The sequence below is a fragment of the Hyalella azteca genome, unplaced genomic scaffold (genome assembly GCF_000764305.2).
Source record: "Hyalella azteca isolate HAZT.00-mixed unplaced genomic scaffold, Hazt_2.0.2 contig8321, whole genome shotgun sequence".
Taxonomy (NCBI): Eukaryota; Metazoa; Arthropoda; class Malacostraca; order Amphipoda; family Hyalellidae; genus Hyalella; species Hyalella azteca.
Window position 1 is genome coordinate 254,555 of NW_025938418.1, and position 14,314 is coordinate 268,868.

The 14,314-nt window shown below is 37.7% G+C and overlaps 2 protein-coding genes across 2 annotated transcripts; both read right to left on the reverse strand.

Moving 5' to 3' along the window:
* Positions 1-1,522: 1,522 nt before the first annotated feature.
* Positions 1,523-5,697, reverse strand: LOC108667820. Its single transcript, XM_018154890.2, has 3 exons — positions 5,668-5,697; positions 3,873-4,660; positions 1,523-3,310 (listed from the first exon to the last, which is right to left on the reverse strand). The coding sequence occupies exons 2-3, from the start codon at positions 4,555-4,557 to the stop codon at positions 3,138-3,140; spliced, it is 858 nt and encodes a 285-aa protein (XP_018010379.1). The 5' UTR covers positions 4,558-4,660; positions 5,668-5,697; the 3' UTR covers positions 1,523-3,137.
* Positions 5,698-5,707: 10 nt separating this feature from the next.
* On the reverse strand, positions 5,708-14,103 carry LOC108667823 (arylsulfatase B). Its single transcript, XM_018154892.1, has 9 exons — positions 13,960-14,103; positions 13,543-13,706; positions 12,807-12,910; positions 12,256-12,386; positions 11,794-11,873; positions 10,584-10,755; positions 6,965-7,062; positions 6,447-6,580; positions 5,708-5,888 (listed from the first exon to the last, which is right to left on the reverse strand). The coding sequence occupies exons 1-9, from the start codon at positions 14,072-14,074 to the stop codon at positions 5,708-5,710; spliced, it is 1,179 nt and encodes a 392-aa protein (XP_018010381.1). The 5' UTR covers positions 14,075-14,103.
* Positions 14,104-14,314: the final 211 nt, after the last annotated feature.

Sequence of the window (14,314 nt, forward strand, 5' to 3'; positions counted from 1 at the left end):
ATTTATGCATCGGATGCGCGAGGCCTACTAGCTTCTAGTTTTTTCCCTCAAATTTCAGACGGGTGACCTGAATTTGTGACTTGTTTCGAAGCTGATATGTTCTCGACAAGAAATATACCAACAACAATCAATAATCAAATGACTATTTTTTCAATTGTAGTCGTCCTTTGATATTTTATACATAATATGTTGCACGGGATACCAGAAAAAACCTTTGTTTCTAAACTCAGGCTCTGAGTAGCCCGGAGTTCGAGTCGACCATCTTCTGGGTGTACATGCTTGCCTACTCAAACTCTGCGCTGAACCCGCTGCTCTACGCCTGGTTCAGCAAAGCGTTCCGCGAAGAGTTCCGCACGATGATCGGAACAAGGGAACGTCGCTACCATTCAAGTAAGATTTCAATATGTTATTAATTACAATGATTGGCATTTTTGGGCAAATCCAATAATGATGGATAAAGTATACGCAAGTGACGATTTTGGGGCTCTATTTAATTCGAAGATTGGTTTTATATGACGTGGCTTCGTTTAAATTCAAATCGGAATTAGACACAAAAATGCAGGATAAACTTCGATTTCTTTCAACTAATGACTCGACTCAATGGTTACAGTTACGATCTTATTTACTTTATGTGTTTGAGAAAGCTCGAGAAACGTTTTATCAACAATGTGTGTTCTCGTATGTTGGTACAAAAATGTTTGATATGTACTGTGGAATCGTTTAATTAGTGAGACAAATAGAGAAGTAAAATATAACGGCTCATATAATTTTTCTTTATATCTATGTACTGATGAAAGTCAGTTTCCTTTTCCTTGTCCCAAAAGGCGTTACTTGCCGCTCGTTCACTCGCGCCGACCCTCCGTCGAAGACAAACTTGACGCTGCAGCCGCTGTCATACGCGAGCAGTTGTCGGAAGGGTCGCCGGCCTGTGGACCGCAGCGCAGTCATGGTTCGCTACGCCAGAAAATGTGTGCCGAGAACGCGTCGTCTGCACCAAAACAACAACCCGTCTTTCCTCAGTCCTCTCGACACAAGAGGGTTCACGAACCCAGCACTACATCTCTTGCCTCATGACAGGAATCGGTTCAAGGATAATTTTCAAAATTTCACGCCGAATCTTTTCAAAACAAACTCCCTGGAGATATTACCCGATGACATTGATCGATTGCATGACGAATCCTTGCCTACTTTTTCCGTTAGCGAAACAAGATACAACGACAATTGCATGGTATCTCAGGACTCACTTTCCTTGACGGACGGAACTTATTCTATTGACATGAGTTCGCAAATTCAGAAAGTCCAGAGTCCAGCAATCGAAAATAATTGTCGCTCGAACATCTCATACACTTCAGCTTCTGAACATCATAGTGAACCCACCATCTCGGACCAGGTAGAAATGAGGATGCGTTCTTATAATTTAAGACGACAGGATACCGTAAATATTATCGAGGGATATGAGGCTCATACATTCATTGCAAACTCTATTATCTAAATAATAATATTAAATTTTATTTTCCTACTTTTCAATATACTTTCAAATTATAAAGAAACATGCTAAAGGGTGCTAAGATAATATTCTTACATGAATTTCGCATCTGAATATCAAAGAGAGAGGAAAATTTTGTAATTTTACGGAGCACAAGATTAAAGCTCCGTAAAATTACGGAGCTTTAATTAATTATTATGTAATTATACACAACAAGCAAGATAAAGTTTGCTGGCTACATACAAGGCAACAATTATTTACTAAGGGACATGAATTTCTTTAACCGAGTCAAGTCTTTTCGACGATGACCTTCTCATCTAGGTAAGCTTTGCACTGTTCAGTTTGCTGATCAGGGATTAATATTATATTTCTGAGGTTTTTAGATCTAATATTACTTCTCACTGCCTAGTCAATCATCGTTCCCAATAACAACGCAATTATTTCTATTTTGAACTAAATGCGCAACAACTATAATACGAGACAATGACATTTAAAATGCATGCCCATCCGATGAAATGTACGGATGTTCATGTATAATACTAAATCCTTTGATAATATAGTGTTCATGTCATGTAACTATAATTTTTGTGCAGTTCATAACAAGATCCCAGTTGAAATCAATTAATTCTTATCTACTGTAAAGATACGCACAAAAATAGCACTTCCCTCAATGTAATTGAGAATAAGATGTCGAAGGCTCATAATATTTCCAAGCATATAATTTTTGTGGCATTCATTTTAAATGTTAATTCTATTCATCTAAATGCAATAATGTACTCGACCGGTACATTTACCTTGAATATCATGATATGTGGAGGAACAGCTGATTTTCTGACGAAATGCCGGTTACGCATTATTATACAATAAATTTTATTAATACAATCAGTACATTTCTACAGATATTAAAGTGTAGTATGGGTTATCATTTTAATTAGAGTTTTTTCTGTAATGTACAAGATTAATCGTTGTTAAAAAAAAAACAAAGTTGAGCCACCCCGAGAATTTGTAGTTGCCCATTATATATCAAATAAATTTAAATGTGAAATGCAATGTCTTTTTTTAAGAGCCTTTCCCTTTAATGTAAACTCACCTACACAGGCAGCATCTCAATGGCATAACATGCGCCACTCCCATTAGTAAATGTGAATATTTTTGTAGATCGTTTTAGAATTGCTAACAATTTCCAGGGTTTTTCTTATTTTTTATAAAACATAGGGCCCAATCCCATGATAAGATATACCTACGCTCAGATGTAGGATATGATCGAGAAAAATTGCCATCCAGTGACGATATTATAAAATTGAGAGAGACAAATGATTAAAATTAAGGGGTATGCATGGCAACGTCCGATCGAAATGAAGAGAGCCTCTGATTAAAATGCTTTAAGATACCCGATAAAATGTAGAGTGTTGCCTGATTAGAATGCATGGAGGCACCGGATAAAAATGAAGAGAATCGACTGATAGAATGCAGGGCGACATCTGATCAAAATGAAGAGTTTCCCCTAGCTGATAAGGAAAAGGGGAGACACCCGATAAAACTGTATAGAATGTTGCCTGATTCACCCGATAAAAATGCAGATGGTTGTCTGATACAAATGCATGGAGACAGCTGATAAAAATAAAGATAGACACAGGATTGTGATGCTGCGCTAACACCAGCCAGGCGACCAGACGCTGCCGAAGCGCCGCGGGTCGCCCGCCATGTCCATGGGCGGGTTGTCGGAGGCCTGCGCCCTCGGCAGCTCCTGCAGCAGCCGACGCAGCAGCGACCGCACCATTCCAGGATGCAGGGCAGACAAGTCTTCCTTCTCGTTAGGATCAGCTAAGAAAAGAAAAAAGTTTCACCATAAAAATAATTTTTAAAACGTATGAAATTTTATTGCGAATTTAATATCACACTAGTATAAAGTGCATATTTTCAACAAATTAGGCACTCATGAATTCTTAGTTATTGTCCTCGCTTGGACTTTCTCGTATGTAGATTATCATTAAATTAATTAACGATTAAAGTTATAATATATAATAGTTGAAGAAAAAGAATGCAAATTTACTGATAAGTTGAGAATGAAAAAATTACCATTTATTTCACTGATCAGTAATGATTGGTTGGATTATCCTATGTATCGGAAGAAACCTGTCATGTTGCATGCTTTTTGAGTATTTTTGTTTTGTATTAAAAACTCGAAGCTCGTTAAGTTTTTATCGAATGAAAATGGATGCACAGTTAGAAGTAAAATCTAGGTTAAAATATAAATATTCGTCACTTATTTACACTGTTTCAGCGCTCATAAGAGGGGTCTTATTTATATTAATTGCTAAATCCGTGTCCTCGAAGGTACGATAAATATAATTCTTACAATATTCTAGTAATCGGTCCAACTTACAATGCAAATCATAGAGCCTCAGTTCCAAGCCATCCTTAAAGAAGTCCTTGACTTTCTTGTAACTTCTATATGCGTTTATTTCCTTATTCCTGTTGCGACAGTCTTTCCTGCTGAGCGCGTCACAATTTATCATAAATTCTTGCGTCGTTTCTTCTTCCCCTCTAATTTTTTCTTCGCGGATTTCCTCTTCATCCGTTTCGTCATCTTCAAGTAATTCCATGAGATTTGGTAACGGAAATACGTCAACGGCCGATGAATTATTTTGAATAGACCCTTCATGCAACGTTTCAATGTTAGGTAGAATTACTTCATCATCCAATGCTTCAACATTCGGTAGAATTATATCATTTTCCAATGCTTCATTATTAGTTTTGATAACTTCCTCAGTAAATGTTTCAACATTAGGCCGAATCGCTTCGTCATCCAAATCTGACGAATTGCGTTGAGTAAATTCCTCGTCCGATACTGATGAATTACTTTGATGAACTTCTTCAAGTGCCGTCGAACTTCCATTCAAAGTTTCATTCAAGCCAATAGGAAAATTCCCCACTCCTGAAGATTGCTTAGACATTTCGCCCACGTCCTGTGGTATTGCATCAATGTCATCGTCAGCAATATTTGCAGCTGCAAGTGAAGAAGAGCCTCGCAATGTCGAACCCATCAACTTTCCATCCTCGTGTTGCATTTTACCTTTACGGTTTTTCTGTGCAAGGCGCTGCTCCGCAATGCCAGGCTTCACCCAAACATTGCCGCGAGTCTCGCCAACGACGAGCTTGTAATCGCCTTCCCTGTAAATTAAATGGGATAAAGTGAATGAGGCGGTGAAAATTATCCTCTTGGTTAGCATAAAATTAGAAGAATTTGTATCCGAGGACAGTAATAGTATAATGTAAATAATACAAAAAAATAAAATTTAATACAATAATAATGTTATACAATAATGAGAATGGTACTTGCTTATAATCCAAGGATTAGTACGACTTCTGTACACTATACTCAACAAAAAAATTTCTTAGCCATGCAAAAACATTCCCCTGACAACTTTCTTTATTTGACAAAAAATTTATGCGACTCATTCCAATGAGGTTACCTGGCATAATTGAAATATTATTAAATGAGTCATCCCTTGAGTTACTCTGGTTGATTGATTCTTACTGTCCTTAGACTCGGCGAAGAATTGTTTTTGAACGCTCACAGCTCACAGCGTTGTTGAACGCGGTAAATGCGAGGGCGATGTACGTGATTACCGTGAAAACCTGATTGATTTCAGATGAGCTACTGAACGGAAAATTTCGTTTGAAGCTCATATTTTCTAAACAAACGAATCCTTTCAAATTTCATTATTTACTCAAGGGATCGGAACGGAATTTTTCGAGCAAAAAAAAAACAAATTTACGAAACTATTTTTTGCGCGGCTCAGAAAATAAAGACGTCCTTTTTTCCAGTAAAATCAATCAGTTCTCATCAAACGGCATTTGCGTAAAGTCCTCGAAAAAACAACGATGAAGATAATTGTTTTTCTTTAAACTATGACACCGACATATAGATGCCTGTATTTCTGTAAACTATTATACAGACAACTAGTTTCCTGCATATCAGCAAAATATAATAAAGGAAACTGATGTGTGTATAGTATCTATATTATGGGTCAGACATGCAGATGCCTTCATGTTTGTGAACTAATGATGCAGAAGTAGAGATGTCTGTGTGTCTGTAAGCGTCTTTTCATCGAGTAAATCATAAATTATTGCGTCCTATTGCGTAAATCATAAATTATTGCGTAGGCGACTGTCACCTCACGGCCGCTTTGAGCGCGTCCTGCGAGTAGGCGACTGTCACCTCACGGCCGCTTTGAGCGCGTCCTGCGAGTAGGCGATGTTGTACACGAAGGAGTCCCGCGCTGGAGCTTCGCGCCCCGCGAGCGCCGCCCACTGGTCCACGCCGTCCACCTCGGGCGGCACCGCGGCGCCCGCCAGCCCCGCGATAGTGGCGAACCAGTCCACGGCGTGGAACAACCTGCATGAACAACAGGCGGTTCTGGACAAGCAAAATTAGATAAACAACTTTGTATAGGTGAACAACTAGATGTCGGTGGATAACTTGATGTCAGTTGACTAATATAGGTCGGTAGGCTACTGGATTTCGAGGGGCAAGTAGAGGTCGATGGACAACTAGTTGCCGGTGGACACCTAGATGTTGGTGGACAACAAGAGGTCTGTGGACAACGGGATATTGGTGGATAACTGATATAGGTGGACAACTAAAGGACGGTTGATAACTAGAGGTCGGTTGACAACTAGATATTGGTGGACCACTTGGGATCGGTGGACAACCAGCAATTAGTAAACAAAGACTGCTTGTTAAATACCTGATGATTGTAGGAAAACAAGAAAATTTATAATATGAACAATCACGGGCCGACACCATTTAAAGTTGAACACTTTGATCGAATCTATGAAAATTTTGGTGTCGTTAAATTTCAATTATTAAGACTTGTTCTGAGATTCGCTCACTCATTTGCATAAGTGGATGCAAAGTTCTACCGCCAAGCAATGCTAAGCAGGAGTCACTCACCCTCTGTAGACGCCGGGGGACGACAGTAGAGGCGAGTGCACGAAACCTGGCACACGTACGCCGCCCTCCCACAGGGTGCTCTTGTGGCCCTTCAGCGGCCAGTTGCTGCCGGCGCCCTTCGTGCTCCCTCCGTTCTGAATATAAAATAATTACTAAGAAGATAAATTCTGATATTCCTGATACATATGCGGTAATGAGATCTTAACTTAACCGTGATCGCAATGATCGAATGACACGTCTTCATTTCATTTACGGAAGTAATTATTTACGATTGCATATTTAAATGTAATTTTGAAATTATGCAAATAATTCATTCATGATACGACTGTTAGAATCAAATTAAAATTTTGCTTTCACGAGAAAGCAAAAATCATGTGCACTTATGCATACTGAATAAAATAAAATTCGTGAAATTTTTTAAGAGTATTTCTTAGTTCAACTCTTCAAGAGCAATAAGAAGAATATAACAATCAATAGATGCATTAAACTTAACACTGAGTATCAACTGCGAGACTCACATCGGACGTGAAGACGATGACGCTGTTGTTGTAGAGGCCTGATGACCGCAGGGCTGACACGACGATGCCGACCGCATCGTCCAGCGCTGATACCATGCCTTGCAATAAAGATATTAATTAATCTCAGATCTCGTCAGCAAATACTAAATGAAATAGAAAGCGATGGTGTGAAATACTTTTAATGCAAGCACGCACTGAACACAAGATTTGAAACTAGTCATCAAATTTAAGTGTTAATTGAAAAAGTTATATTTCTCATCAATCTTAGTTTGCCCTCAAGATTGTTCTACAATATAACGAACAAAATATCTCGCAAAATAAGAAAATGTTGCGTTCATATATAAGGTTTCCACTCATTTTTAGCTGGCACCCTTTTAATTCCAGGTCATTTGCGATAATTAACCTCTCGTTGTGACTCACGATAAACATTAAAATAGAAGCAATGTCATAATTACTTTGGATGCATTAAAATGAACCAAACTAAATTCAATTCCTGTCTTAATTATAGAGAAATGTGTGTATATAGGGTACTCCATACTCCAAGTTAATATTGTACATATATGTATATATATATATATATATAAATTAGTCATTTTTGCATGATTAAACTCATCGTCTTTCAGGCAACCGCTAAAAATCCCACTGATCGAGAATGATTGATATATACCAAGATACTGACTGGCGGCTGATTGATACTAAGACTCTGACTGGAGACTGATGGAGACCAAGACTCAGACTGACTGAGACTGAGGTCTAATAATTCAGGTTCAGACAGAAAGTCATTTTTAAAAATTGAACGAAATTAAACTATGTGAATATCCATGTAAATAAACGTAAATAAAAAATTACACGTCATGCGCGTACTGGACATGACACAGAGTAACGGGAGGAATTTCCTTCTTCGCGCTAAAGTTACTTCCGATTAACTCTAGATTATACGACAATGTTAGTATTTTTGCTATTTATATCTGCTTTATATATATCTTTCAAAAATTCAATAACAAAACATATATGTAATAACTTTGATAGAAACCAAAGTAATAAAAATCGTAATAAATTACTTTTCCAAACCAATATTCTATGAGAAGCAATACATTTGTTTAAATGTTATGCAGTTTCGAAAATTGATTGATTAAAGAATTTCAACTCAGAACGTTAAATGAACGTAGCATAATGTTAAAGATTTTGCCGAGCTTACGCTACTTTTTGAAGCGTTAATGGGGCAGAAAGATTTCCATATCCAGTAATTATTTCAGATTCTTACAATAGCTCAATACTAAATGTTGGGCCATCATTTCCAAAAAAAATATCTTGTAGAAAAAGTTGCACTAAATATTGCAGCACAATGAAGTATTCCAAGAACGAATCCAGAGTAAGCTCCCACGAAATGTTTTATTGCGAAAAGCAATAAAATTTCAATTTTGTGCTCGCTTCGTCCAGCCATTTTTCATTATGCCAACTCAAAGTATTCGAAGCTTCAATGGTAAAATTCTGGGATAAAGCTCAGCTTGATGCTAAAAATATCAAACAATGGAAAACCTTTACGAAAGCGTTGGCGATTAAATCGAACTGAACATGAAACACCACAAGTAGGCCAGAAAAAATGGAAAATAATGCACCGGAGAATCGTTTGCCACTGAAAGTGATACAATTGTGTGCTCATAATAAATATAGCATCTCTTTATGCAATAAAAAACTACCAAGCTTTGAAAATTTAGGATATTACCGTATTCAATACAATTCCGTAGAAGCAAATGCTAACTTATCATTCAATAAGTTGTCAAATTAAAACAGGCGACATTCTTTCTATGTAGAATAGAATTGAATATTAAAAATCTTTGCTCCATAAAAATGTTGGGTTAATTCTTTTACTGTATAAACTTAGGAAAAAACTCAGAATAATAGGATATTTCATCATTCAAAGCAAAATTTAAAAATAAATGAAGAAAGAAAAGCAAGAGAGAAAAATTGTAGAAAACGTACATATATTAAAGTATATCAAAATTAAAATGAATAAAGATTTTAGTGAATCAAATATTGGCAACAGAAAAGAAGATTGGGTATGGCATGCTTTCGATGCCCCGTCTCTTCAATGGAAGAAAGTAAAGAAACTATCCGTCTTAAATATTACAAGCCAATAACCAACTCGCTCAAAGCAAAGACACTCGACTGGGAAGCTTTGATGCTCGTGCGGGACGTTGGAAAGTTGGGGAACTTGCAAAAGAGAGAACGACCCATTTATAGAATAACGATAATATCAATTTGTATACAAGCCTTTTATGATACTTACTTTAGTTTAAAAAAGTTGAATTTTGGCGAGAACACTCTTATAATAAGATAACAAGGTCGAACACGTTGCAGTATTAAATCAAGAATGAATCGCTCTAACTTGAAGTCAGAGTTCTCAATTGAGACAGTCATTTTCTTAAAAGCACTCTTTATAAAGGCGGATCGAAAACATCTTTTTGGAAAATCGATATCCGATCATGTTTTTTTATGTGGACACCCTATAGTAGATTCCAACTTTTACACTACCGAGGACAGGATTTGGTTAATTGAATGATGAACTATTATTGGCTAGCAAAATGTTTTCCTTGTTCTGTCTCAAACAACAGATATTTCAAGCATCTTGGCATGTTAATAATATTCTCAATAGAACTCTCAAAGTCATGATCTGCTGTCTACGTGAACTTGCTAAAAACAAGTCGTTTTATAGTTTCAGTGGCGTAATTTAATATAAGAATATCATCTCTATCTGAAAAAAGTTATTATTAACGGGAGGCGAATGAATTGAAATTAGTTGACTAAATGCACTAAATTTTTTTAAAATATAATAATATACTACAAAGAATAACCTGCGGATCCACAGAGACACACGATATATCAAAATCCTCCGGACAACCAAGATGTAGGGGGAGGGGTGGGGTAAGGACTCGCTAGTAGGTAACTAGCGTATGAGGCTAGGAGAACCTCTAAGCAACAATCGATTTGTGCCATATTTTATTCGCTGATTTATAATTGAATGTTAAATATTTATGCAACCGTATTATAGCTTCACAGGATCAACATTCGAAAATTTAACGATAAAGTCTGCATTATGATGAAATTTACAATTTTTGCAATTTTCAATGGCTTTGCGTCACCTCTATAAATTGTGTGTTTGTAAAAATCCTTTGAAGTGGATTCATTACGCAAGTGTCCACATAAAAAATTATAATCGGATAGCAAATTAAAAAAAACGTTTTTCTATCCAATTTACTATACCCTACCTCGCTAATAATAAAGTTATACCAATATTCCCTATATAAAACGATTTGCATAGAAAAGAAGCACGAACCTAAGAACTTTCAAACGAATATGTGAAGAAATAACGTGGCGTATGAAGAAAGAGTAACTCCCATAAGAAGGTGCAATGATTGACAGATGAAAGAAGTATAACTCACCTAAAAAAGTGCGATGATTGACATATGAAAGAAGTATAACTCACCTAAGAAAGCGCAATGACTGACATATGAAATAAGTATAAATCACCTAAGAAAGTACTATGATTGACATATAAAATAGGTATAGCTCACCTAAGAAAGTGCGATGATTAACATATGAAATAACTATAACTCACCTAAGAAAATACGGCGATTGGTGTCGTCAATACCCCGGTACATGTTGAAGTATCGTTCGGGCACCTGCAACGGGCCGTGTACGGACTGGAAGGGCAGGTACAAGAACAGCGGCCCGTCGGCAGATGACCCGTGCGTCAAGATGACGTCCCGCGCTCGTCGTGCGAACGTTAGCTGACAATTTCATGATAAAAAAAATATAACTCAGTACTCACTGCAGTGAGTGACAGAGAGCGCATTTTCTCGTCGACGAAAACTAGAAGTCACGGACGGACGGACGGACAGACGGACAGACTGACAGACAGACAGACAGACGGACAGACAGACAGACAGACGGAAGGACAGACGGACATGGCAAGCACAATAGTGCATTTTTTCCATAAATGAGAAAATGCGCTAAAAAGAAAGAACATGGAAACTTCCTAACAAGCAAACAAGTCCTTCAAGTCCTGAGCAATGCGCTCCATAAATATTTTAATGGGTTAATCGTGCGTTTTTCAAACCGATAAAATTGAAAGAAATTTGCAGGCAAGCCCGCCATTGTTCCCGATTTGATAGCTGAGGCCTTAATTAGATTTGCTTTAATGATGCTTTGATTCTTCTTATACTGACGTACTGTCGATTACCTGTTACTGGCGTACTTGTAATTACCTGTTAATACCTGTCCAAACGTTCTATTTATTGACGACTCCTAATTATTAATTAACCACAACTTGATGTGTCATAGACAATTCTATTTCTGACTTTGGAATGGGATCCAATTTCATTCACAAAAATATGAATTAAAAACTAAATTTTCATGCAGAATTTAATACCACATTATTCCATGGAAAAAATGATTCGCAAAGCAACCCGTACCATAGATACTGTGCATGAGCGATTGGCAGATCCATATAAGTATTCACAGAGCTTATCATCAAACGCATAAAGTCACACTCTTAAATAAATGCGTGATAGTCTTGTTCTTGGAGCTTAATAAATCAATGATATAAAATTTCAAACATATGAGATAAACAAATGGTTGATGCAAGAAATAGCTTATCCGAGCTGATACGGCACAATTGCTTGGCCGCAGCAAGCATTTCACGCCACTTAGAACTCGACACGGTCGTGTGTGCATTGAAAGAGATGCCATATGTCGGAACTAAAGCAAAAGCAAGATGAAGATGAGACTCATTCTCAGCTTTTGTTTTCCACATCACAAATACTCACAGAGGAATATTCTTCTTCGGGCGGGAAAAATACTTTCTTGTCACTTCGAAAATCGTAGCCAGCGACTACTAATTTTCTTCCTGCCAACAATAGGAAAGATCTAATTTAAATCTAATTTTATTTATTATTTGAGTATAAGCATATAGTTTATAAGAATTTCATTTTTATAGAGTAGTTGTTTCACAAAAAAGACAACAAACCCTTGTCATATACTTCGACTCGTAACTCACAAATTCAAACAAGGCTATCGACTGCCTATGTGTAGGTGTTTTGAGTGACAGGTACCATTCATCGAAGACTAAACTTAGAGCACATATTTAAAATATATGCAAAAATTCGGCTAGTGAAAATTACAAGATTGAAATATGAAAGAAATAATCTAAAATATTAAATAAAACCATTCTTAATGAAGCTATTTTTACTACGTTATAGATTATTTGACTTTAGTTCAACATGGCTTACCTCCGTCCAACTTGAGATCTGCCTTCTTAATTTTAGTGTAATATTTTTGGCCGCCCGTGTAGAAACCAAAAAAGCTGTCAAAACCGCGATAGGTTGGCGTGTACTGCCATTTGCAGAATCCGAGGTGCCATCTGTGTGAAATTTTTTATCGAAAATCAAATCACATGAAATCGAAGTTAAACATCCGCTACTGAGTCCAGAGATAAACCAAGCAGATTGATGTAGTTGAATCTCGCCACACTTCTCTGACTCTACTCGAGCTAAGTTAATATAGACAGATGTAGGTAGGATAAAACTAGCTGCTATAAATTTTTAAATTCAGGCGCAGAATAAGTAAATCAAATCAACCTGGAGAAATTTCTGATGAGTGAACCCAAATCTGTTTAATAAATTGGTCACTCGTCATTTTTTATTGATTATTGTCCAAATGGGATGCATATGTGATTAATTGAATTTTGAAATCTAATAAAATTGAATCAGGATTTTATTTTCAGCATCAATTGCTTTGAATATTTAAAGTATTTTGATACTACGAACGCGACGATACTAACTTGCCAACAGCATGCGTGTGGTAGCCTACAGTCTTGAGCGCCTCAGGCAACAGAGTCGCGTTCAGGGTGAGGCCGGTGGGGCGAAGCGGCTTTAGAGCAGAGCTCTGAGAACAGAAGAGAGATACCTCTTTCGTTTACGAAGTTCCAAGACACAAAAAATGTTTTTATATGAAACCTTTGATTTAATTGGACTGGAACCTTAAACCTTTAATTGACCTGGAACCTTAATTTAACAGATTTTTTGACCTGGAAGCACGAAAATTTGTTGAAGAATTAAAATATTCACCCTTTTCGTCCTTGATAGGTTTAAAAAACCTCTAAATGTCTTCCTACTGATGGAAAATGGTTCAACATGATAAAGTAGTAACTGCAGGTAAACTCGCCATTAAGACGTTAAAAAAATTTTCACGTAAACAAGTCCTGCAGAACCGTACACACAATAACCACTCGCCTGTCTGCCGAGGGTGTAAACAAGTCCTGCAGAACCGTACACACAATAACCACTCGCCTGTCTGCCGAGGGTGTAAACAAGTCCTGCAGAACCGTACACACAATAACCACTCGCCTGTCTGCCGAGAGTGTAAACAAGTCCTGCAGAACTGTACACACAATAACCACTCGCCTGTCTGCCGAGGGTGTAAACAAGTGCTGCAGAACTGTACACACAACAGCCACTCGCCTGTCTGCCGAGGGTGTAAACAAGCCCTGCAGAACCGTGCACACAATAGCCACTCGCCTGTCTGCCGATGGTGTAGGGGTAGCGGCCCGTTAGTATGGCTGAGCGCGTCGGGGTGCACACCGGCAGAACGTAGGATTGCTCCAGCGTGACGCCCTCAGCCGCCAGACTCGCAATGTTCGGCATTTTCACCGCAGGATTGTGCCATGAAACGTCATTGTAACCTAAAATGCACGTAATTATAAAATAAATATATGAGCGTAAAAAACTAATATATAATATGTGCGCATAATATAAAATTTGTTTCATGCACTATCGTATGTGAAGGGAGAGGGCTATAGATGTTTATTATGCCGTAATGAAATTACCTTCTACTTTCCCTACAAGGTCATCCATCAAACTTGATAGTTTTTATATAGTAAAAACTTATTATAATCAAGACTTTATTTCCGTAATTGTTATGCTCCCAAGCCTCACCTAAATCGTCGACAAGAATGAAAACGACATGAGGTCGCGAGGACACATCACCAGCAACGAACGCCACCCAATGCATGGCGAGCGCTACCAACGCGTGTAGAGCTGCTGCTGCCATATTAATTAATGTTGCACCTCCACACGATTATTGTCTGCACAAATAAAGGCATTAAATTACGTCAGTGGACCTATTTATGATTTACGCGGCCCAGATGCTCAGTCTGGCAGCAGTGAATGCAGGAAACGCCTATAATCTTTCTTAACGAATCTGGACGTTGTTCATCTCAGACCAACTCCATTTTTAGCGCATTTTCTCATTTATGGAAAAAATGCACTATTGTGCTCGCCATTTCCGTCT

Bases quoted from the DNA above. Each gene is read 5' to 3' on its own strand.
- LOC108667820 (XM_018154890.2), bottom strand. From the start codon at position 4,557: ATGCAACACGAGGATGGAAAGTTGATGGGTTCGACATTGCGAGGCTCT. The intron at 3,311-3,872 runs GTAAGTTGGACC...TTCTTTTCTTAG, and splicing joins GAGGCTCTATGATTTGCATT to CTGATCCTAACGAGAAGGAA.
- LOC108667823 (XM_018154892.1), bottom strand. From the start codon at position 14,074: ATGGCAGCAGCAGCTCTACACGCGTTGGTAGCGCTCGCCATGCATTGG. The intron at 10,756-11,793 runs GTGAGTATTTGT...TGAAATTGTCAG, and splicing joins CCGAAGAAGAATATTCCTCT to CTAACGTTCGCACGACGAGC. The intron at 6,581-6,964 runs GTGAGTCTCGCA...TTTTATATTCAG, and splicing joins TCATCGTCTTCACGTCCGAT to AACGGAGGGAGCACGAAGGG.